The sequence below is a fragment of the Cataglyphis hispanica genome, chromosome 2 (assembly GCF_021464435.1).
Source record: "Cataglyphis hispanica isolate Lineage 1 chromosome 2, ULB_Chis1_1.0, whole genome shotgun sequence".
Lineage (NCBI taxonomy): Eukaryota > Metazoa > Arthropoda > Insecta > Hymenoptera > Formicidae > Cataglyphis > Cataglyphis hispanica.
In genome coordinates, this window is record NC_065955.1 from 8024370 (window position 1) to 8051940 (window position 27571).

The 27571-nt window shown below is 35.7% G+C and overlaps 1 protein-coding gene across 5 annotated transcripts in view; it reads left to right on the forward strand.

The window, feature by feature from the left end:
- Positions 1–27571, forward strand: part of LOC126858741 (nephrin-like) — a 248339-nt gene that overhangs the window by 196848 nt on the left and 23920 nt on the right. For all 5 annotated transcript variants that reach the window (XM_050609249.1, XM_050609251.1, XM_050609250.1 and 2 more), the window contains exon 4: positions 27351–27539. In XM_050609249.1, coding sequence (XP_050465206.1) covers positions 27351–27539 — 189 coding nt within the window. The remainder of the gene's footprint in view (positions 1–27350; positions 27540–27571) is intronic.

Genomic DNA, 27571 nt, shown 5'->3' on the forward strand with positions numbered 1-27571 from the left:
GTGCACGATTACAATTGTATTTTTTCTAAATTATTAGAATTCTAAATTATTAGATCAATAAATTTTCAGATAAATATGCGATATAAACATTCGAAGAAATATCTTCTGTTTACAAAAAAAAAAATACCAGCTCATGTTTTTTGATAAACAAGGTCGTTATTTTCTCGCTATTTACTTGACGAAGATTTAGTTCTTTTTTTGTGTATGACAATAATGTATGATTTTCTTATAACTAAATGATTGTATTTATATTTGTCTAGTAATGTTAAGTTAATTACGAATACTTAACCCTCCTGCATTTTTAAATTTTGATCGTACAGCCGGTTCAACCAACTAAAAATCCGGGTTAATTTGCAGAGAATGTGGGTCGCACAAGTGCGCCGTACTTAAAGTTTCCGGTTGCTTCCAATCTACTGAGAATGTTTACTTTTTTTCTAATTTAAGATGTGAAAGAATTTTTTTTTCTTTTATTAACTTGTTCAGCTGTTGGGAAGTCAGAATTTAGACTAATGACATAATCTCTAATTGTAGTACAGAGAGGCCATATAAATGAAATTTTCTTGATTGCAATGAAAAAAATATTTCAAATATTATTAATATTCTTGGGTGTGTGTGTGTGTGTGTGTGTGTGTGTGTGTGTGTGTGTGTGTGTATGTGTCAAGTATATTTATTTAAGGTGAAATAAATTCACAAACAGTGCTTCTGCAAACACAAAGTTGAAAATGTTTCTTCGTTGCAACTCGGAATATTATTTTTTGGTTGCTATATTAAGAGCCTCTGCTCTCTTGAATTAATAAACACAATCAAAGGAAGTGCAGTATATTTGCTATGCATCATGCTCAGAGCGAATATAGGCTGTGGATCGTTTCAACCAGCTTGGTTTGACTATTACACTCTGCGGGCTAGTAAAGCAGCGCCACATTAAAATATCAAATTTAATATGCTCCCGTCGTGTTGCATCAAATTACAAACATTAATGAATATTTTAATGTAAGCTGTGCGATTTTCTCTGATACAGAAGTTGGAATATTTAAAAGCGGATAAATAAACATTACGTTAGAACGCTTGACCACTTTAATTATCATAATTGATGGATTTTGCGTAACGATATGCTAAATTACTTAGAGTGAATCTTACAGGAAAGTATGTAAAAAGTTGCATAAATTATTAATGAAGCTGAATATCTCTTTTCCTTATAACTTCTTCCCTCAGGCTGTTCTTTACAATAAAGATTAAGCTTTAGGAAGGAGAATACGCACTGCGTATTCCGAATGTAAAAACAATTATAAAATTAAATTATTTTTTATGAAAAAGTCGTCTTTGAAATTCAAATTACTGACAGTATTCATTCAAATCACTAAAAGTATTGAGTCACAGCTTTTGAAAAAAATTTATTTTAAAAGACTAGTTTTAATAAAAATTTAGATATCGCCAAGGATAGAATGATAGAAATTATTACAAAAAAATCTGCGAATAGTACGTAATAAAATCACGCAGCTTTAGCTCATGTGATTTGGATATGATATAATGTCGTAACGTACCTTTCTTTCTCTTGTTTGCTATTCATAATAATTGCTCGTAGCGTATGTAGATTACGTTTTAAAGCGTATGATGCACACACACACACACACACACACACACATATATATATATATATATATATATATATATATATATATATATACACTCACACATATAAGCGACGAAAATCAAGTTCGTAATTAAGAACACACTCGCGCATTACTTATACAATTCACCGTCAAACTAATACTGCTACACAGACTCGTCCAAAAGTTTGCAAACAGGACATCTTCCCCCATTCTGTCGCCTCTCTCACCTCGACATACAAAAGAAAACAAAACAACGCGCGTACATCGTAACGCTAATCATACGTCATACGTAAGCATGTAAATACTCGCGAATCTGTGTATAATATTACATTTAATATGTAATATTACATTTAATGTGTAATAACTGAAACGCATAGTTATGAGAACGCGAGTGTTTTTTAGTTTTAGTTTTGAAATTCGATTTCCATCACTTATGTGTGAGTATGAATATATAATAGTAGGTATGAAAGTGTTACGGTCGATTAGTTGTATTGTTAGGGTAATGTTATGACGCGAGTGTTTGCGGAAGGATGTAAGGAGTCTCTCCGCAACTTGAACGGAGGATCTGTTGTGGAGTATAATTTGATCTTTACGCTTAATTGGTGTAATAAAGGTAATTTAAAGTAAACGTCCACGGGCCAGCGTTCATTAATCATCTGAGATAAAGCTTTTAAAAGCTGTAAAGAATGTAATTTTAACACACAGCGTAATAAGAATAATTATTTTAATCTTTTTAAAAAAGGAGGTAATAAATCTCTTAATTATTGATACTCGGCTCATGATATTTTTTTTTTTTAATAAAAATGTAGTCATATATCGCAAAGGTAAAAAAAAATATAAAAATGATAATTTTTACATGATTGTAACAATCTTTTACGTCATCAATATTGAAATCTAATTAAGTAAATTACAATGAGAATCCTCCAAAGTAAATATACATCTTGCAAAAATAAAATTTATTCGATAATTTTTATACATATTATTTTATACATATTAGATTATATATGAAAATTACAATATATAATAGAAGAAATACAAAGATTACAACATTATTTTAATATCAGGTTACAAAAAATCAACATATTAGCTCTATTTATGTAATTTTGTATGATCTAACATTAAAATAATGTTGTAATCTTTATATTTTTTTAATTATATAATTTACATTTATATACATATATATATATATTAATCTCGAAAAAACACGATTATTTTTTTCACGGAAAATAATTCTTGTTTTTATATTTAAAATATTTTCTTTCTTCAAGCTTAATCTTTATTTTAAAAAATGATCTGAGAGAGAAGTTGTAAGAAAAAGAGATATTTAGCTTTATTAATAATTTATACAACTTTTTATATGCTTCTCTATAGGATTCTCTTTAATAAGTTGATCATTCTTTTATGTCATCAATATTTCGAAATCTAAATAAATAAATTTAAACATAATTATTATATTATTATAAGTAAATAAGTGAAATTTAAAATCATACATCTCTATTGCAAAAATGAAATTTATTCAATAACTTATATTTATATAACAGAACTACAATAGAAAAAATACGAAATTTATAACACTATTTTAATATTGGGTCATAAAAAAATTGACACATTGATTCTATAATTTGATTAATTTTGTATAAGCTGATATTAAAATAATATTATAATTTTTGCATTTCTGTATTATTTTGTAATTTATGTATCTTATAGATATATAAGTTATCGAATAAATTTTATTTTTGCAAAATGTATATTCACTTTTGATTCTTATTATCTATTTTATAACGCGATTTTTCTTAATAAAAATATCTATATACTTTAATAGTTATATGTTTATTATACGAAAAACTGAGAAATAATAACTTTAATCATGATGGTTCCTTACATCACATCAATATTTAAAAATGCACAAAATTATTTGTGAATTTATCAACATTCGAAGCTGTCGTTTAGACGATTTATGGTCAACACATGGCGCGACAGTTTCCCTAGACACTACGTACTACGAACAATCGCGAATTAATGAACCGGTCGACAGGCCCCGTGTCTTCCGCCAATATTTTTCTTTTCTTTCCTTTTTTTTTAGCGTCTATTTTTTTCAGTATTGATGCGCCAAAAAGGGTGTACGGTCGAATTGGCCGTTGGGTGACGCTTGGCGGTACGTGACGCGCGTTTTTAAAAACGCGCGACGAGCGCTTTTGTCAGTACTGCCTACGGGGAAGAGCGCCGTGGTGGAGTAACACGGATGACAAACGGACACGGGGGATATCCGGTCGCGTTGGCAAGCGTTTATTTATGATGCGTCGAATCCGTGGGACGGATTCGGCGCGAAACATCGACTTCAAAATCGGTATCGCGTGCGCGGAATCGACCGGGTTGAACCCTTCTCTCTCTCTCTCTCTCTCTTTCTCTCTCTCTCTCTCTCTCTCTCTCTCTCTCTTTCTCTTGGTTGAAGCGACGACGAGTTATCAATGCGTGAGTGCGCTCGATATAGTGCGTGCGAAGCGTGTATGTAGGCGACCCAGTTTATATAAGCAACGCGGCAGCAATTTTCGGAAACTCCGTCAAATATCGATACTCTGGCCGTCACCCTCACTGTCGATGAATCGTTCCGAATGCACCGCATCGCGAGGATGAACGGATCATTGCGACACCACCTGTAATAAAACTCTCTCGCAGCTCTGGATTTGCGACATCACGTCCAATAGATAGTCGAGATAATTGAAGAATGGGAATGGAATGGCAGTACTAAACGAGAAAGAAATGGTATCATGTTTATGACTGGAAAATGTGTGAATCTATTTTTTTTTTTTATCTAAAGTATTCAAATATCTTTGTGAATTGTAAAAAGAGAATGATGATTTAAATTATATTGCGAATTATTAATAACAATTAAGATGAATTGCAAAGGATTTAAGGGTACAGTTTACTCTGACAGTATATGAAAAATTCATGATTTTTAGGAATTTTTTTTTTGAATATTAGAAATTAATCTTTTTATGTATGTTTTATTGATATTTAAACAATACGTTAATGTCTTTAAATCTAGGATATTTAGCTTTTTGTTCAATACGAGCCTCTATGCGTAGCGTATTCAAAAACGAGTGTGACGTGTTGCTCTTTGTGAAATTATCTGAAATGAAAAAACTCGATCTAATTTTATTCTGTAGGATATTTTTAGGATATTAAACTTAATTTCATTAGTAAAAATTAAAAAATAACAAAATGGTATCATTTTAAAATTAGATGTTTCAATTTTGCTGAGATTTTTTCATTTTTTGAAAATCAGAAAAATATTAAGTTTTCAAATTCTAATTAAATTCAGTATCCAAAAAAGTGTTAAATTTCGTAAAAAGTTGATCCATTAGTTTTTAATATCTGTGTCACCAACTTTGAAAATAGTGTTTTGAGAAAAACAATTTTAAAGTTTTACAGGCTCATTTAAAGATACGCGCACTATCTTATTCAAAGTCTTATAACTTCATTAATTTTACGAATTTTTTAATAAAATTCAAAAGACATATTCTTCAGACATCATACTTTCAGAAAATGTAAAAAAGAAATCACTTTTTTTACTCTCTAAAGTAGACTGAGTGTTTAATGAAAAGACATTTCTCAATTTTGCGAGTGAAAATGACATTATTTATCGAGAGGGAAAGAGAGTTCTATTCGACGGAACGAAGTTAAACCAAACTAGCTTCGACGTTCGGCTCGATTCTCGCGCGTATCGCAGTCGAGAGCGTTTCTAATTACACGCACTAATTCCGCGGGATGAAAAGGGCCGGGCGCGAGAGGGCGAGAACCTCAATGACCTCACACCCTGTCTCCTGCGCGACAGGAGGAGGGAGAAGAGAACGGAAGCAAATCGAACTGTGCGCGATGCGAACTCCAATTACGCAACCTTGATTCAGATCGAGCTGGTCGACAGCCATAAGCTTTACACGGGACTGAGTTCGCGAATCGTAAAACCCACAACGGACTGTGCGAGTATATCGCTGATGTAAACGTCAATATTTACTGTGAACCTCTGGTCACACGCGAATGCGATGAGCCAGAGAACGCGAAACCGAGATACGCGGATAGAGAAGATGTACGGAAAAGAGAGACCTCCCTCTGAGAGAAATAACCGCTAACATGATTGATATAGAGAGATATAAAGAATAATTGGATAAATCTCTTCATTATATATATGGCAGAAAATAACTTTGTAACGAAATGTGGGAGGAAAAAACGATATATTATTTCAAAGAAAGGTAAAAGATAGTTATCTAATGTTTATTTTCTCTTTTTGAAAGAATTTCTCTATCTTTCTTTGAAAGAAATTGCAGGTATGTTCAAAATTCCGTATATAAATTCTGACATAAACAATGATATAATAAAAATTTGCGGCATATAATAATAGAATAATTAATTCTTAAGCTCTGTGGAAATAGATCTATTAATTTAAGTTAATAAATCGTGCACAAAAGATGAAAATCTATTAATTGTGATCACAATAAAGAATCAAAACTTCATCAGAGGTATAATAATTGAATAATTTTAATAATTATTGTAATATTATATATACATATATATATATATATAATTGTGACATATACATAAATACATATAGATAAATAGTAAAGAAAACAATATTATTACGATAAAAGTAGAGAAACATTGTGCGCATCATACATATTTCATAGACCGCGAAATCTTGTCCAAATCCGATTTTCCACATCCGTGGACGTAATCCATATTTAAAAGAATCTTACTACATTCGAAGAACTCAATGTAAAACAAAGTTTTCGTTTTTTTTTTCTCTCTCTCTCTCTCTCTCTTTCCGTTTGACGAGCTCTCTACACGTAATACTATATCCGACGCGGAATATCCGCGGTCGCGTAAGCTCGCGAAGAGTAGAGCTTCGGCTAACCCCGAATCTTTCCAATTTCGAGGTTGAAATTTGTTTCGCGTTCGTACGTAACGCAACGTACTCGTCGCGGCTGTCGAATAACTTGCATCTATCCCGACGTGCATACGCGCGACTCGCAAAACATACATACATGCAACCGTCGCACACCTCTCTGCGAATCTTATACACGCGCGTGAAACCCCAATGAGATGCCGGCGTTACGAAACGCCGATAGTAATACGTGCCGCAGACACCGCCGCGTATATATGCAATTTTCCATCCAGCCGGCTGGATTGGCTTCGCCTTAATAGAGACGTCGTATCTCGCGCCTTATGTCGCTATGAATCTCATTTCGCGCTCAGTTGCGGACACCGCCTCAGTTTCCGCTGCGAGAGACCTGTCGTAGGATTAAAGCGCGGACAGAAAGCGACGAAAGCGAAGAAAGACAGGTGACTGTTTTTTTTTATGCGCGAAAAAATAGTTGATGGCGAATATTGCCCCGGAAAAAAGGAAATCCGGCACCGCGAAACAAATTGCCATTCGATATTCGTTCCCTACGATCCCCTGGGCGCGTTTCTTCAAAGCTCGAGAGATCGGAAACTTTGGAATGATTTACTTTGCGAAGTTTCGCGAAACGGTTCTCTCCTTTCTTTTATCCTCTTTTACACTCCATTATTCAAGCTCATTATTCGTATCGACTGTATCGCTATCTTTATACAGGATATCTACACCAAAACATAGAAAACTTGGAATTTTCATTTTCTTTTGCATTTGAAAAAATCAAGGAATTTTCATGGAATTTTTTGGGATTTGAGGAATATTAAAAAAATTCTCTCTTTGATATTTTTTTTTTATTTTATACTGTAAACAGTCTGTAATCCGCTGATGAACCAAGAGGGAGTGTGAATTATATTCTAAATATATATCTGCCTCTGTTTATTTATATTTAATATCTTAAAATATTAAATATGCAGTACATATTTCTTATTGTAATTTTTAGTGATATAAAATGAAAATATTATGCAAGTAATAAATATAGAAAATATAATAAAACAATTTATTTTAAAAATAAACAAATCTTGAAAAAATCTTTAAAATCGCGCTTTATGGAATTTTTAATAAAAATACCTAGAAAATCAGGAAAGTTTTTACAAAATTTGAGTAAACACTCTGTTATATAAAAAAAATGTATATAAAAAATTTGACGCGTGAAATTTCATCTTGCCTGTGTCGAACTTCAGTAATCCGTCGCTAAATAGTGTAACCATTATGTAACAATAATAATTCTCTAAACAACGAAGCGAGCGACAGAGAGAGAGAGAGAGAGAGAAACAGAGTCTACTCTGTTTGGGTTAATTAATTAGCGGTGCTGCACAGTGTTACACAATGTGTTACAACACGTTGCGCGGTACAACGACACACCGTATATATACGGGGTTGTATCATACCCGCGCGGTAAGTTCGTTAAACATAATGTAGGCCAGGCATCGACGACGACGACGATGATGATGACCTAAAGCCCATATACAACACGCCCTCAGCGCGTATCAGCCGCATTATTCAGCGCGTGCATAAACCCCGTTGAGTTCGCGATTCCCCGCGTATACGTTGACGTTGTATCAACACGCGCGCACACGTGCATATTCGGGATTGATCTCTCTCGTGGCCGCGTGCAATAACACGCGGAGGCTCTCTCGTTGCGTCGGAAATCGCATTCCGCATATCGAATAGAGAGGACTCCACTTGTAATCGAAAAAGCCATTACACGCGCGCAAATTATTTCGTAACTCGCCGAACTATCTCGCAACTGTCCGACCAATATGCTAAATATTATTATCCGATTTCGAATCCTATTCGAGGAGAGCAAGAATGTGAGAAAAATGAGTTTATAATAATTCGCAATCGAAAAGTATCGCCATTCAAATTCATTTCAATTAAGTATGTATTAGTATTATACATATGTTTGTGTCTTAAAAATTGCTAAAATAAAACAAAGTGATACTTGTAAAATATAGACGAATCTTTTGTTGATCTGATATAAAGATTATGCGAAAAATGAAGCAGTCGCGCTTGGCGTTAAAGAGAAATCATTTTCGCAGAGTAGAGGTAAAAAAAATATATATATATATAAATAAAATGCGCGACAGGTTGCGTGCCAAGTTTATGCGCTCCAGGAAGTAAAGCTTGATTATCGTGAACTTTCAAGAGGCGGAAAAAATCCCAAGTTTGACGCGACGAGAGCAGTTTCGCGGTTCGCCGACCGCAAAATTGCGTAGCGTCCGATCAATAACGTTTCTCATTTTCACCAGTTAAAAGGCAACCGCGCATTCATTTTTTCTAATTACCTTGTTTGTTCAGCATATTTATGATCGTCAACGTAATTATCTTCCCTGCTGATACATAACGTTGTTTTTCATTATCGCAGTAAAGCCGAAGCAGTAATCGTTTATCTGTTTGAACGTTTTCCCATAATCTCTTGATTAAATATTTCTCGTTAAACGCGAATCAGATTGAAGTTCTATTTAAAAAAATTCGCACAAAATTAAACAAAGATAAAGCGCTCTTGTTATACATTTGAATATCTTGATGCTTACCTTGCGCTTCAGGGCTTTTTAATTTTCAACCATTTAAACAAAGCCATTGATACTTTATAATTTATTATTTATAAAATAAACATGTCTACAATATTTAATCTCCGTTATCGCGAAAAAAAAATGCGTGATATCTCGTACATACATATATCCTTTTCCCAGAACAATACTCGCCGCGAGAAGTACATCAAGAAGTTTAATAAAGAAAAAGTTTATATATATTTGTATGTGTGTCTCCAGACGTGATAGACATTATTAGATACACGGACAATGAAAATTTGTCGTCTCGAAATAAATGAAATTTTTCCCGGCTACCTGCCATTTCTGTAAAAGTCATTACATTATAACGATATGTTTGTCGTGAAAATAAAGAATGTCTGGTATTTTCGTGAAACGCAGAGAAGAAAAAGAAAAGATATTTTACACACAGATATATCGTCATTCCGCTTGAATATCATAATGACAGAAATATCGGTCCAATACTCTTCGTCCTGTTAATAGTGCCATATTTCTCATTGTGTTTGATTGACAATTATCAATATCAGCCGCATAATTTAAATGCCGCGGGCAGTTTCGACGAAAACGGAATCTATTTTGTGGCATATGCGGAATGTTTGAAATTAAATTAATTTTGCATTTGACACAAAATAGACTATGAATAAATGGATTATAACAAAAGAAAACAAAAAAGGTATACAAGTATACTACGGAAAGAGACATATTACGAACGTTTTTTTCATTGAAAAAATATTTATAAGAGTACAACATCCTCTTTGAATACTGTTTTATTTTAATGAAATCGTTCAATTTACAAATGTAAATGCAATTTTATAACATTATTCGTTCGTAACGAAATGCCAATTCATCCTGTTTTTAGTGAATTAACATGGCTCTTGAAAAAAACTCGTTTAATTACTAATCGTCCGATGCAACACGATTGTTACGTCACAGTTCGCATAACCGCCACGCGCCAGTGATAGTCTTTAAGCTTGCCGGAAAATCGCGACATCACAAATCGATAGATCGCTATTATATGTAATTCAATGTCGATTACATCGGCGGAAAGGCTTGTCCGAAACGCGCGTCCGATTAATATCGATGCGTCGCATAATGCGTCCGCGTTTGCGGAATCAACGAGAAACGCGTGTGGCGGCGAGCTTGATAGGTCGGTGAGTTTCCAACAGCGGTGGACGCGGTCGTTCGTTCCCGAATACATTTACATTTCGACATGAAAATAGAATCAACGAATATACGTCGTTCGAGCGATAAGCGTAATAAATTCCGCGTCCGGCAAACGGAACCAACGCGTTGCGCGACGTTCGTACTGTAATTTTCCATCTCGTCCGGGAATTCGGCGTCTCGACAGTTTCCGCAGACGAGATCGTCGTCGGGAGTCTCTTCCTGAATTCGTGACACGCAAGGAAATGGAGATGGAAAATAAAGTGAGCGATATTAAACCCTGTCATTTCCATTTCGGTTGATCTTCGATGAAGATGTAAAGTGCGATACAGCTATTTCAAAAGTTTACAGCGCAACGTATAGAAAATTGTAACGCAATGGAAAATATAATCATTCTTTAAGAAAAAATGATTTAAAAAAATTGCAAATTAAAAAAGTTGTGGACGTTTCAAATATATTGCAAAAATATAAACCCGCTTTGAAAAATGACTGTATACTTGGTCGAGATAATTCTGTGGATAATTTACGGTTTTCGTTCAATTCTTAAGAAAAAAAGAAAAAAAGATCAACATGAAGAGATGTTGTTGTTTTCTTTTACGGGTACATCATTAAGCACAAGACTTTGCTAGACGAGCAGCGTGAAAAAAATCAAGAAGAAGAGCAATACATCGAGCGCAAAAGAATCGTCTGCATCATCGCGAGACGATCACGAGAGAGTGTCACTGCATTCTCCTTTCCCCTCGACTTTTCCATTCTTACACGGTATTTAATTTGTGCGGACGAGTCAGCGACGACAAACACGAAAACTGAAGAAGCACTCGAGGGCTTATGCCGACGTATTGACGACTGCATGATTGCAACCGTTCGTTTTCCTCTTTCCCTTGCCCTCCCCCCCGCTTTTCCCTCTTTTCTTTTCTCTTCTCTCCTCGTCCCACACCTCTAGCTTTCATTTCTCTATCCCGACTGACGCAATGTTCCGCATTCAGAAACCATGATTGCTCTCGTCAAAGAGCAAACTGTGTCGACGATCCTTGACTCTGGCAGACACCTCGCTCAAAGCTCAAATTCCAAAACGTTTCACGGCGATGACCTCGCTTGCGTCAGGATTTTATCAAACCATCTAACTTTCGGAAAATTTGCAAAATAGCCGAATTATATCGCATTGATATTAATTGCCGATTCTCGCCATTTTCTACTCAATTTCTCATAATATTTTTAATGTTATATGTAATAGGTTCATTATCTAGACATATATTTTATTTTACTGAGAATCATTATGATATAATGATATAGATATCTAATATCTTTCACATTTACTGCTTTACTTCATTTATTGCTTTCCGGAATTAAATGCAAATGTGAAAGAAGACGCGAATGATATTTTTGTTCCAAAAAGCAAACTTCAACACTGACAGGCTTAAACCCTTAAAGTGAAGATTCTGATCTCGATATATTTGTCAAAAATTGATATATTTTTGCAAAAGATGTTGACTTAATAATCAAACTAAGGATAAAATACGATCTCAGATCTCCGAGGAAATCTTACGTCGATTATGTCTGTTGATTAAGAGACTTTGATCTGCACACAATGCATCTTATATTTTCTAAGATAACATATTGAATCATAGCGAGATTAACTGCGCGGTCATTGTTACGGATAGATAAACAATCTTCTCGAATGTAAATCCGAGATGATCCTCTCTTTTCATGATCGATCGCAATCTCGATGTTTTAACGGCGTCATAATATTCATAGCACTGATAAGTAATTAGTTTAGCAAAGACAAAGTCAAGGAGTTCCGGAATAAAACTTTCTCCCTCTCCATCGCAAGAATAAATTACGCGAAAAAGACGTTCTTGGAGCAGTCAGCAAAGAAATTCTCAAGAAGTATGCGGATGCAAAATTAGCGCTGCCTGCTGCACGCGAAAAGAAAACGAAGACATAATTAATTTATGAAACGCGAATTAAACAGGAAAAATATGCAGTTGTTTAATGCCATTTTTTAGAACTAGCTGAATAAAAATTAAAATTTTTAATAAACGAAATGAAAAAGAAATAGGAAATCATGAATTAAGTAATTTTAATATACACATACGATATATTGCAAATTGCATTTCCAAATATTTTTTATATTTATTATATATATATATATATATATATATATATATATAAAATGTATTGATAATTTTAAATAATCCAATTTATAGTGTAATTAATAGTAGTTTTCAAATATCCAGCAATAATTAAGAACTAAGATGAGAAGGAAAAGTTAATAACGGAAAAAGTATGCACACACAGAGAATTCGTCGTCAGCTTTCATTGCGCTTTCAGAGCTTGAAGGAAAAAAAATATCAATTTAAAGCGAATGACAATCTATCATGACGAACATGGAAGCATTCCGGAATCGATTTCACGACCTAATTTCTACGAAATCCGAAGGATCGGTTGCGGAATTAAAGCCTTGGCGTTCCTACATTGCGCAATTTCCTCTCCGATGTCTCTTTCCATCGTCAATTTCTGCAAATTCCTACCACGTTAGACTTGTATACCATTCAGAAGCTGAAAAGATCTCTAATTTTCCGTTGCACAAATAACTTTTATATTTCTGGTTACTCTTCAGGAGAGAGGTGAATCTCGCGAGGTATTAAAGGATCATGCAAGAGTAAACGAAAAGACACGGGGGTATAAACAATGCGCGAGTATTCGTTTTAATTGTTCTTCTCGCAAATCGTGATTTACGACCGTAAGTACGGAACACAACTCGAAAAAGCGCAGAAACGTTTTCACGTTTCATGTCCCGCGTCTCCCGACGTATCAACGATATTTATTTTCACGGCGGACAAAAATCCGCGTATCATCTCCAGACATTATAGTAGGAGAACGATAAATCATCGGTGTTTTAATTATTTCATTTTGTGCTAGAGGCGAATAAATCATCACGCGGCCGTGCGTTTGTTTTTTTAATTTTCCTTGCGCAGTCTTATAATTATTCGCACTCGCACTATTTTCCCCGACCATTTTTTCTCTCTCTCTCTCTCTCTCTCTCTCCCTTCTATCCCCACCTTATTGCCTTCTCTAAGCAACAACGTAACCGCGCGAGGGGGAAAATGTCCCTTTAAATAATGTAAAGTGTTTCTGAATAATGCATGCGGAGAGACTCGTGGAATCGCACGCGCTAAGGAAAAGAACGGTACGGAAGAGAAGAATAGCAGAGGATAGGCGAACAGTGTAAGTACTGCATTAACAAGCTACGTTATATGCCGCCGTAAGTACGTCCTTCTAGTCAGACGTTGCGAAACAGAAAACCTTCCCCTCTTTCCTCTCCACCCGCGATAGATGCTCTCGTATTTAATCAGGATTAGAGAGGCGAGCAAACGATTACTCGATTCATCGACTCGACGGATTCTACCCTATTACGCTCGTTAATTAGTGCTGCTGCTCGCCGCCCGGATTTTAGAATTACATGCCCATTATTTCGCCGCTCTAAGGATCATATGTAGAAAATGATATAATATATATAATGACATCTCTTATTAAAATCTTATATGAAAGAATGAGAGAAATCGAAAGGATTTAATAATAATAATATGTTTTACCGATAGAAATAACAAATAAAAAATATTATGCATAGATAACGGAAGGAAGAAAATATATTTTTTATATAATTTAAAAAATTCTAGACTAAACTCTCTCTTTTTTTAAGTGAACATGTATTTTGTTCTTGAAATTTAATACCGAGAGACAGTAATTATTTGAGTCTTTTCGATAGAAATAAATATTTATAATAACGAAGAAAATAGTCCTTTTCGCGTTATAATGGCTTTCGTAATATAATATCGGAGATGTTAACAAACTAGAGTAAAATTTCTCTAGCTCAGAACATAATGTTACTTTGTAGTTTGTTGCAATTTTCGAGCTTCGCCTGAGAGTATCTTTATACGGGCATTAATAAGGCAAAAAGGGCATATCTAAGTCTATTACGACTTATATAATAGCAGTCTTAGAAGAGCTTGGGTCTCTCTCTCTCTCTCTCTCTCTCTCGTACGATTCTTGCGCACAGACGGTGTCGAGCTTGCTTTAGAAAAGACCTGCCTACGTAATGTTATAGTATTTTAAGAATTCATAGAACACCTCTACATAGAGAACCTGATGGCGGCACCAGTGTGTTTTATGTTTTTCCTTTTATACGTTACTGCAATTTTTATCATGCGTGAAAGGAGTAGGATGCAGAACATAAAGAATGGGAACCAATCAGAAAAGAGTCATACTCTTTATATATATATAAGAGACATTTTTTAACTTATGTTAATTAAAATTATAAATCCAAGTTTTACTTTTTTAACGAAATCTGATTGAGAAAAGTATAATACGCAATTTTATTCTTTCTTACGGTTATGATATAATATTTTTAACACGATGATTTTACAATTTATTAATTCGACGAATGCAATTTATTTTTTAATATGCTTTTCTCGATTGCATTTTTACGGTTATTATTACATATTTAATGATTACCTCGTTGTAAGGGAGGGAAAAAGAGAATCAACTGTTCTTCATGCAAGTTAGTTACACTTAGCAAATGAGAGCAAATTGTAACGAGACGCTTGTTAAAAAATTACAGTTTTATTTAAATATTTATAGAAGCGCGTGGGTGGAGGTTTCCTGTGCGCGCACGAGGAAGCACCTGTCTCTTCGCGGTCTCGGTTTACTTTCAAGTTTCGTTCTCGCCACGCTACGAAGAGTAAACGCTAAAAGCGGCCGTAAAAATTTACAAGAAAATTCAGTTTCGTTCTTTCTAAGGCTCGGACTTGGACGGGGATGCTTGCCGAGCGTATGTTCACAACGCATTTTTTCCCTTTTTCTTTTTTTCGACCTTGTCAAACTGCGCGTATCCTGATTTTGCGAGCGCACGAAAACACACGTGTATACGTCCGAATATTATTTTCCTAAATTTTTGTGAGAAATAATTCGCATTGCGCAATATTGCACATATACGTAAAGAGATAGAAAGAAAAGAAATTTGAATTTTTCATCTTTTTCTCCCCCTCTTTAAAAATTGCTAACTAGCTTGTCTAGTATGTAGTTGTATTATATTTTCGAGCACGAAAGATACAACCAATTTCCGGGGAGGGGAAGCAGTCGCGCGGTTTGTTCACGCAGGAAGATGATACTGAGCTGAAATTTTTCGTAATTCAACCTCCGCCATTGAACAAAGAATGATCGTATATAGACGACAAGTCCCAAGTCTGCTGCTGCTGCTGTTGCTGCCGCTGTAGCCGTGAACATTGTACGAAACATTGTTCCTGACGACGATACGAAGCAGCTGCTGCGTCGCGCTCGTATTTCATCGAAGCGGAGCGTCCACCGCCTTCTATCGACCGTTTAGTAAAGTGCCCTCGTGCGACCGTCCCGTCATCGCGATACGGTACGTGCCCCTTTCGCCAAGAAACGTGGTAGGCGATGAGGGAAAGGAGGAAAGGGGGATCTTTCGACCAGAAGGAACGAGAGAACTCGTATGCTGCTATTCCCCGAAGCTGCGTTTATCATCTGACTGTTCGCTCGCTGCGGTTGTTCGCGGTATCGGTGGTGCTTGAGCGAAATAGAAAGGTGTATCGATCGATAGAACGATCGTTAGAGAAATAGGAGATCTCCCCATTGGCGGACTCCGGGCATGGGAGTTTAGTTTATACGATTCAAAGACACGCGGCTACGTTTATAGAACGTCATAAGATTTTTTAATTTTGTCGATATTCTGTGGCAATTTAAATGCCGATTTATTCTCCTTCAATAGAAAAAAGAATTATAAATTATTAATTGGAGAAAGAGAGAAATTGTTTTATTTTTTTAAATTCAACATCAACTTTGAAGGACAATCTTTTGAATTTCGTGATCCAAGGCTTTTATTTAAAGAGACCACGAATTTTTCTTTCCAGACGCAAATTATCGATTTTAGTTAGAAATCTAATTTTAATAGCATGATTTTTTTATAAACATTGCCGCCGGTATCTCGTCTTTCGCGATCGACCACCACGTTGTAAAAGAATCGGAAGCGTATATCTATTGCACACGATAGATTCGTCTTTTAGGAACATGGCAGCTACACATGGCTCGTGCACATAAATTCTCTAAGTAACGATCCTGAAACGTTCTATAATCTGTTTCATCATTTTTCCTTCATCTCGCTCTTTTCGATATATCGACTTGCGCGATCGTAAAAAGGATAATTAATCATCTACAATTCTATATCTATGCCCGAAATATATTTTCTCTCAGCTAAAGATTCTGCGGAAGATTCTGCGGAACCTAATCCTGCTCAGCAAGAAGTTAAATGATTAGCTTTTCATTTTCAATGTTTCGTTGAGACAATATTTTTTTCAATTTAATTAGAAATAACATTTTTCCTTCTTTTATTCTTCAATTAATCAAAATTCTTTCATTCTAAAAATTACTTATTGACACGAATATTTTTTTTTTTAATATATTTTTTCGCTTTTTTCGGTGTTGTACAATATTTCAAACATTTCTATGAATAATTAACGAGACATTGCATTGACTCCGTTTATAATACTTGGAGCATATATATATATATTTCATACAGGGTATGAAATCTCTCTTGAAAAAGGGACAAGTATGTTGAAACTTGTATAGAATTCGTTGTTCTCTTGCTAAAACATAAATGGTAGGAATGGGTGAGAGACTTTAATAATAGACGAGGTATTATTAAAATTTACTCGCGCGAGCAGTACGTGTTTTCAGAAAGTTTTCCTCTTCCTTGTCCCCTTTTGGCCGTCTCTGTAGGGATAGTCGGAACCAAGGGATCTCATCGCATCGGCCAGTGCATCCTCGCTACGCGGAGAACATTCAACTTTCCCGATTTTTCATGAAACTCGTGGTACTTGCATGACTCGCCGGGGCACCACTCGCCTAGCAAGACGTAGAAGCACGTCCGGGGGAAAAAGTAAAGACACGCCAACGCGGAAAAACGGGTGGTGCACGGGCGACACAATGTCGGTGCCGTGTTGTACGCCGAAGAACGCTCCAAAGTTCTTCCTTTCGCGTAAAACGCGAAAAACCGCGTAACTGCGGATGTCTGTTGGCCGAGTTTTCCCGCGTCGGTTATCGATATACGACGTTATTCACCTCGGCGATTAAAATACACACTCGGCACGCAGAGACTTTTTTTTCTCTGGAACGCTTTATTCGGAAGCGACATTCTCTCGCAGAAGTGAAATTGAAACGTCGAACGGCATTCTTTTTTTTTTACGACTGTTGATAAGGACATAAAAAACTTTCGTAAGATAGTTAAAAAATGTACATTTTTCGAAATCGTCAAAACATCCTGAAAAGTTCCGATGTCCCATTATAGCTGTCTGAAAAAAATAGAATTTTTCTGCCCATAATCTACGAAATACTATCTCGTTTTATATCCTAAAGTGGAATTTTTCTAACTTTTAAGAATGCAATAAACAGAGCATCGTAGATATTACACCGTTTATCATGAAAATGTCATTTTAATGTTGGATCGTAGACGCGGTTATTGCGCAGTCCTGTAACACCGTAATTCGAAACGACCTTCCCTTTAAAGGCAATAAAATACGATCCACTGCAGCACGAATGACGATAAGCGCGAGTAAAAGAAGTCAGAGGCACGCAGTGATAAAGCAAATTTATTACGATAAATCAAAATTATGATAACGTGTCATTTGTGCCATCTAAATTACACGATTACTTTGAATCTCATTGTACCTGAAATTTTCACCGTAGATATTTGTAACAATAATTCAAGTGGCGCGTTTCAACACTTCTAATTCATTCGCGAACGATATTTTTCCGCGAAACGGATTATACGCTTTCCTCGCTCCAAATCGTCCTCGACGCGCCATGAGAATAGATATTCTTTTTCAATATACGCTTCGCACATTGTGTTGGGGGAAATAAAAGTGAATCAGTCGGACAATCAGTATACATAAAATAGGAAGGTTAAGCACGACGTTAATCAACGTTGATGCCAGCCATCGAAGCTCCTCTCTCTAGTTTTTCCTTTTTTTTTTTGTTTCGTTTGCGACGCGGGTCAATGCACGTTTGCGTTTGCGAATTCGAAAGCATGGCAAAGCCATGGTGTGGCAGGGCATGGTAGACAAGCAGGGTGGTCGATGCCGCACGAAATCCCGCACTGATACAACGTCAGTTCATTCAATTATCACTAAACCCCGGAACTCTCACCCGCCATCTGCCCTCCTAGCTCCTCCCCTTCTCTTTCTATCTCTCTCTCTCTCTCTCTCTCTCTCTCTCTCTCTCTCTCTCTCTCTCTCTCTCTCTCTCTTTACGCATTGTTGCTCCTTGCAAAGCACATACATGGACATGAATGATACAACGCCAAGACGAACCAACGCGAACGAATTAACAATCTACCCCAGCTCGAACGTCTATCCTTTCCCTCCCACTTCCCTTCTCCTCCTCTTTCTTTCTCTCTCGGTCGTATCCCGTTTCTCCATCCTTGTTCACTGACGTGACTGCGATCCATCCATCGACCCAGTTCCGGGCATATTGGCGGCGTCCTTCCGACCCACTGCTCCGGAAAATGTAAAATGGATGTTTTGAGATCGGACGCCGCCTGGTGTGACTCGGTCCGAAAACCAGATTCCCGATTCGTCCGGCGAGAGAGGATAGTCCGGATGTCGTATAATGTGACGGCATCTTCAAAAAGGAGGATAAGTCCATTTCTACACTGCGAACTAGTCATTCCTTCTAATAATTGTTTGGTCTCTCGTGTCATGAATTCGATATTATGAAAATGATTGTGGACACACGAACGTCTCCGATTTCGCAGATGTAATTCGATTGAATCGAGATAAAAAAAACTGCGACAATGTATAATTCTCAATGACGAAGCAAATAGTCATTTAATAAAAATATGATAAAATAGACATAAACATAAAGTTGATGTTACTTATTTCATTGGCACATCATATATATATATATATATATATAAAAATATATAATATAATTTTTATATATATTCACAATAATATTTTAAAAATTTAATCGTATATTTTAGATGAGATGATATTCCCCATGTTGTTGTAATCAGCCAATGAAATATTCATAACGTATTTTTAATTTTCACTGAATCCATTAGCAAGTTTTATATGAGACAGAAATCGAATTGCATTACGTATAGAAAACCCAGTATGCCATCCTGCGAGAGAGACACGAGAGAAAACATCGAATTAGATTACTCTTGACTCGCTAAAGTACATTCTCTTCCATTATTATTCGAAATAACACATATACGAATTTTCAACAGCTTCTTTAATTACGTTCGTTACAAGGCAATTTACGAATTGGTGCGATTGATTGGAAATGTTCCTAACATTTGTTCACGCCGTACATCTCTTTCTCCACTTTCTTTGTTTTCCCCGAGTCGCGAAGATCCCGAAGAAAGAACGGACCACCGTACCATTAAATTAAATAGCAGCGTCCCATAGGAATTTCATGACGAGTCAAACCGGAACTCGCGCTTACGTCTGGGAGGGAAGAAGGAACGAAAAAAAAAAAAGAGAATGTCGAAAAGACCCGCCGTTCCTCAATGTGGCCACCGGGGACCGATAAACTCGCCGCCACCCGTTCGATTTCGCGTAAAAAGGATGGAGGGCTTTATCGGTCTATCAGGTTGCCCGCATCCACGCGACTTAGAATCCAATTGCCGCTAAGTGCGGGTGCGATTTATCGCGAAACAAGCAACGAGCGGATACGCGGCAAGCAAAAGCTCGTTACAAAGAAGCCCATCGAATCCCCCAAATTGACTTCGCGTAATGAAAACATTGTTTACCTTTTCCAGATGGAATATGTATATAAAGTAAAAGTATATAAAGTGTAAGCATGAAGGAAATATAAAGCGAGAAGGAAGCATAAAAAAGATATATAAAAAACAGGAATATGAAATATAAAAAAAGACGTGAAAGAACCCCTTTTGAGGAAAATGTTGTTAAATTACGCGAGAAATGCATTTAAGGGATGAGAAGAATTTTATTGTTATTCTTGGGTTAAAAAATGCATTTTTTTTTCAGTTTAATTTAAGAACTGGAGAAATATTTAAAAAAAGTAGAATAATATCACGTGTTTGAAAATTTAAAAGTTGCTTGTCTTAATAAAGACAGAAGAAAACGAGAGACGCGTTGAATTCATGTATCCCCGCGCGATATATAAAAATGTATTATATGATGCGCATATTGCGCCGCAGCAGATGAATCTCCGTTTCTCCGGGACTAGTATGAAAATAAGCGAAGTAGATAATGGTCGCGTGGTACGAGATTTTTCTCAGCGAAACTTTAGACTTTTTCAGATTTCGCCTTTTGAACGTTACTATGCTCGCTGCGGTATGTATGCATGCCGCGCGTTGCCGTTTTTCCATTTGAATTTCACGGAAATTTTATAAACGCGTCCATAGAAACGTTAAATTTCTGCATTTAATATGTATTGTGTGCTTGTACCTGAATTTTTATAGTACATACAAATTTGCACAACGAAATGGAGAAATAACGCGACATTGTGTTATGAATATTTTCTTTCTCTATTAATTTAATTATACGTAAATAAATAAAAAGTTTTACATACACATTATAAAGGATATGTACTGTGACACACTGTTTTTATTCATTGGTCTTTTTTAATTATTTATTTTCAAATGCTACACATTTATTAACCTCAGTTGATATTAATTAAATAACGAAGATTACTCATTCAATTTGACTCACCGCATATACAGGTTCCTTTCAATTCTTTGCCATTTTATTATGCTACTAAAAAAAAATCATATTTTTTTGCAATATATATTATTAGAATTAAATATCATATGTACAGATGCTATTAATAATAAAATTAAAAGTTGCACAGATTTGCTACTCTTATATTCCAATTAAAAGATGATCCGCTGCCATTCGCGTTCATTTATGAAGACGCGTTGAATAACGACCGAAAGACAGATTGCATCCGTATTGGATAGCACTGATGCACACACGTGTCATCGGCTATCGATTAGTTGAGAGAAATAAGCGCTCATATATATTGCAGCGGCGTGTGAGTACAGTGCCTATTAACTCGAACTAATGACTGTAAAACGAAGCGCGATCTATAAATCGTAATGCGACACTTCCGCGCAAGACCGCAGCGATTACGTCTACGCACGAGTTTCCTACGAGCAATTTTCCCAGATTTGCTATCAAATGTCTTTACTACTTGCCATCCAATCTTTCCCGGTACGCGTGCGGATCCAATTTTACTCCATAAAATCTCTGCAGGAGTGTTTATAAAAAAAACTATCTTAAATTATTATACTCTCTTAAATTATATTACTTTCTGTGTAAAAAAAAATAAAAATAAAAAAATAACTAATTATATGTGAACAATACAAGTGATATATATGTATACATATATGGTAATTTATATATAATATATAATTCATATATATAATATTCATATATATATATATATATATATATATATATATATATATATATATATAATGTATGTATGTATGTATGTATGTATGTATGTATTTATATATAAAGATATATATTAACTTATAATGAATTTTTAATCTTAGATTACTTAAGAAATAGTTATTAAAAATACTTGTTAATATTCAATTTTAAAGTTTCATATATTGTCTAACCATTCCCGCCGCTTGATTATAATCAATGATCACTTCGTAGAGATGTGTTCTTGAAAAATTATCTCCCTGGAAAAGCACCGTTATTCGCGCCTTTCAAAGAGACATCATGCCCATGCATGATAATGCATATTCTGCTATTCGTAATATACGGTAAAAGCGGATGTCGGCCTGTCGCGAGATTAGGAAATTTTCTCGAGTAATCTCTCTGGACGGAACGTTAGCGTGCACTCGTCGAAGGGCTGGTGGGCGCAGGACGATTACAGGCGCAAACGCGTGCAATCGGAAGCCGTAACGATCATTAGCCTATAAATCCCGGTCGAATCCACTTACGAGGGAGGAGGGACGCGTTCATGCATAAAGGCGAGGATAAATTCCTCGGCTCAGGTCGGGATACTCGCTCGAGGGATTCCCGTAAAATATTTTCGACTGTATAATCCTTTCCTCCCCGCTCCCTCTTCCCTTGCCCGCTTGCTCCTGTGTATCCCTATCCTTTCGTGTAATTAGAACAATCCTTCGACTTTCACGACACCTCTCTTTCGCTCTGAGACGCGCGATTACGCTTCTCCCACAAGAGATAAGGAACCAAGAGGGGTGTCGCGCTGTTCTTACCGGTCGGGGGGAGGGGGATGATAAGAATGAGGGATGAGAGAAACGCGAAAATGAAATGGAAGATGGAGTAGAGGGACCGACGGCAACGGCGCCTAAATAAGCATTTAGCGAATAATTGACTTTCTCGTCCCTTCCTCGCTTTGTAACGACGATGTTATCTGAGGAGGGGGACGATGTCTCCATTTGTCTTCACTTCGCACCCCGTTTGGCATCTTTATTCTACGACGCGCTACTATCTTTGTTCCCGAGATTGTTATTTTGTACGCCATATCTCGAGAGATTCAAACGAGACGAAACGGACGCCGGGAAGCATTACGATATATAATTCTCTTTCAATGACTTTATATATTTTAAGACTTAACTATTCTAGGATATTTTCTATCTCTCTCTCTCATGTTTTATTTCATTGTTTTATTTAATATGCCTGTGACATTTAATTGCAGTTGCTATTGTAAAGCACGATAAAGTACAAAATGAAAAATTCAATGGGTTTTAAAAATAAATGTATAATAACTGTAAATATAAAAAATAAATGTTACTTCGAAAATCTATTTCCAATAAATTAAATATTTAAAAACAAACTCTGCGCACACACACACACTATATCTGATTTCTCACATTGTAGTTTTACAATTTCGATTTTATAATAGATATAGATAAAATTGCTAGAATAGACGACATTGACAATACAAGTTCATTCTTTCAAGTACGATTCAATAAATTCAATATTTTGTTGTTACATAGCGCGATGTACTATTCACAATATATATCGTGATAAAAAATATATTAAATACAATTAACTATAATATTCTGTCGAGACAATTTTACGCAAGAGTTCACAAGATCCTGTTTTATGCATAAAAAACTTAACAGCTTGATTTATGTTCTTGCATTATATGTTGTTTCGCGATCGTATTTCATAAATGAGAGTAATTACATTTTAACGTCTTGCATTTTCCTGCTTGGAAGACTAGATGTCAAGACCGGATATATAAGAGATTATTTATGACACGAACCGAGAATCTCTGGAATTTTCGTGCCAATCTTCATAATCTTTTCAAAGATGATTCGCGATTTATATGGAAAGTGACGTAAACGCTAATTATCGACATTAATAGTAGTCGCCCGATATTTATCAATAAATACATTCTTATTTCGTTCAACAACACTACAAACTCTTATCAAAGTGAGTATCTTTTTTACAAATTTTTTGATTACAAACATTTTTTTATTACATTTTTTATGACAGGGTCATTTACGTTGCGATGCAGATTTCCCAAGACGGTTTATATCGAAGATAACACGTTAGGTGCGTTAACTGTCGTATTCTCTTTAGCACTCTAATTTGAATTTAATTCGGCTCACCAGCGCTATTACAGTAATAGCATTTTATTCCGCATATCAATAGTAATTACTTCTCCGTTATTCCAACCAAGGATTTAACCATCTCGGACTTAATATCGTGCAACATATGCAATATTCAAAATTAAAAACTTGCGATATCAACTCAACGCAAAAGTTATCGGGGGAATTTTATAAGTAGAAAAACATTCCACACGCGATGTACATGTATGAGGAAAAATACTTTGCATTCTTTTCACAGAAGAAGAATCCAAAAACATAAAAGGAAAAATATAAAATGTAAATATAAAAAAAAAAATAAAATGGATACTTAAAAGAAAAGTAATCTTAATAATTATTTTTTATTATGTAATTAAAAAATCCCTCTTGTTTGGATAAAAATTTAAAAAGATAATATATATTTATGTAGTTACGTGCGCACTGCATATGTCGGTTGGCGAAAAATAATGGCATTCTTCTTTTATTGAAAATCATTAAATCGTTATAAAAAATTAATTTTTGAAAACATCTTTGGAAAGGAACTTAGATTCACATATAAAAAACGTATTTGTATAATATACAGTATATTTAAGTATTAAAAGCAGCATCGCGAGCAATTTCTCTCAACAATAAGATAGATACAGATAGAGAGAGAGAGAGAGAGAGAGAGAGAGAGAGAGACAGAGAGAGAGAGACAGAGAGAGAGAGAGAGAGAGAGAGAGAGAGAGAGAGAGAGAAGTTCCACGACAATGTTCGCAGTTACCGCCGACAGGAAATGCGCGTATAACGACCATTACCTCTACTGCGTTTGTCTCTGCGGGTGCTTTATATCGGCGCCGGTGCATCGTAGCAGAATACACTCGCCGTCCGAAGACGAACGCGACCCCCTCGAATGCGCCCGGGGGGAATATCGAAGCGAGAAAATTTATCTCGGATCGGTAATGGGTCCTGAGACTCCGGTGCTGCGCGTCGGTCGACGCGCTATACCGGAGGTCCAGCGGTGACGAAGTGGCTTCCGGAAGTAACGCGGTAAAGTAGCTCGGCGCGTGCATCCCCCGGAGGATTTCCGAGCGACTGCCAATATAAACTCAAGAAGGCAGACAGCAGAGCGGCCGGGTAACCAGCGCCCTTTTCCTCTTCCCTTTCCCTTCGTTGTCGTCGTCGACGGCGTCGTCGGCGTCGTCGTCATTGTCGTTCAGCTACGTAAAGTGTCATTTACACGAATCGTACCGTAAAAATGGAACCTCTCGCGCATAAATGTGTATTTGGCCTTCGATCAAGGGTCTATTCCTTTACACAAACGACCGCGTTGTTCGAGTGAATTTTTCACAGAGAGAGCAAGCAGCATTCCTGTCATCTCTCGCAAAAGTTTAAAATTTGTCACGCTGTAGAGAGACCGACCAGTAGAGAATATGTAGTGTATTAAATCTCTATTTCTTTTTCAATATATACCGATTAAACTTTTGTCAACTTGTACTGATTAAATCTACGCCGATTTTCAAGAATTAAATTCTTTCCATTTTTTTACAATTAAATTACTGCCAATTTTTGTTCGTATTATACTTTTATAATTACCATGTATAGAGCATATTATATGCAGTGTATTGTTAAAATGTCTATGCAATATACAATTTTGAAAAAAAATAATCGCTTTGTGTACTCGGATCCTCGAATTTTTGGAATTATATGATATATAAAGCGCGCGATGCTGAATAAAATATTATTAAATATAAAGTTCTACTGGAATAGCAGTTTCATAATGCAGATTTTATTTATTGAATGTACGAAGTACGTGTTGCATTCAGCCGTATCAATAGCGAATTGATACATTGTCGAACGATCGAATACGAATGGCTGAATGGGACACACAAGTATTCCTCGATAACATATTTCAATGACGGCTTTTTAATTTGTAATAGAATCGTAATAAATCGAAAAAAAGATTGTATTGTCGACGACGAAAATAAAGGTCAATAGTATAATCATTAAACTCAAATCAATGGTTCAATTGCGTGATTGTCTCAATGAATATTTTCATTTTTCAGATTTCGCGTTTAAAACTTCACTCTATCAAGTCTCATCGAAAAATATACGCAAATATAATTTAAACAAATTTGCACATTTTTACTGTCTACTTTTTGAATCTCTTTACAAAAAGAAAATTATACATAATATTCGTCCCAAGATATTACGTTTCCTTAAGTAAAATTAGAATAAAAAAGATAATTTTTTAAATAAATAATGATAAATATTTTTATATAATTGCAATGTAAAATAAAAGTTTAATTATCGAAGGAGAGGATGTCTATCTTTTTTATGATATTATCGTCTATTATATCCTTATTCCGCAGAATCTGCATACACTTTCTGGATGGTTACATTTTCTTTACGCGAGTTATTTCGCCTAAGTGGAAGCAATTCGATCAAGTTAAATGCGATTACGCATTTACGCATATAGTGCCACGCCGCGTATATAATTATAACGCCGACGAGCATGATTTTCAATATGCGCTTAATAGAATCCGGCAATAAATCGCGCGCGCTATTCTGACATTAAATTAACTCATGGATGAGAAGAGAGAGGAAGAGAGAGAGAGAGAGAGAGAGAGAGAGAGAGAGAGATTGGTACGTGAAAAGCGGGCGCTATAAAACAAGAGCGAACGCGGATCGTTCGAAATCAGCAGATTGCGTCGTTTATCATGGAAAATGTCCGAAAATCTATGTATACGATATGTGCGATTTATTCGAAATGACGATTTAGCGGCGCGCAGCGCTTACAATTTTATTTTTAAACCACCACGCGTTTAACCGGATACAACCGTGCAAAATTAATGACAACATGATTACGTGTGTTGACGATCCCGCCGGGTCACAACAAGATTGTCGCGGAAAATTTCAGTCTGATATATTAGATATTTAAAAATAATATAATATATATTCGGTCCGCGTAAATGGATATATAATACGTATAAAATGTGAAGTGCATAGTTTTTGAGCGAGCAAAAATAAACTTCTTCCGAGGAACAAGATTTACAAGCTTGCTAAATAGATAGGATCCTATTACTTAATTAACTTTCAATGAATTTGAGTAAAGTCTTTTAATTTAAGATTCAATTATACACTGAGATCTCTAATGTTTAATATTTTAAAACATAAGATGCAAAGACGTTCGGTTCATCAAGAGAAAAAATCGTTTGCAAATTGGTTGCTTACGTAGAATATATACGATACTTACGATCGCTAATTGTAAGTCGGAAAAACTTTGTATATCGAGTTAGTGGAATTATCTCACTTTTTAAATCATCAAAATATGTATGTATATAACAGATAGTAGCTGTCAATACTTTGCTGTATTTTAACATTTATATTTTTCTTTCTTTATGCATTAAAATCACCGTATAAAAATCCCGAAAATTTATACGATATATAACGTTTTATGGTATTTCCTCTTTTTCCAGCGCCACCGCGAAAGGTAGAGATCAGCAGTCATCCAAATAAACGGATAATCGAGGTGAAGGTGGGAGAGTCGCGACGATTAGAGTGCATCGTCAGATCGGCTAAGCCGGCCGCCTCGATCATCTGGTATCGCGGGAACGTGCAGATCAAGGGCGGCGACACCAGTATCACCGCAATCTCTATCCAGGGTGGTAAGTAGCTATCTTGTTACGCGCATTGATAT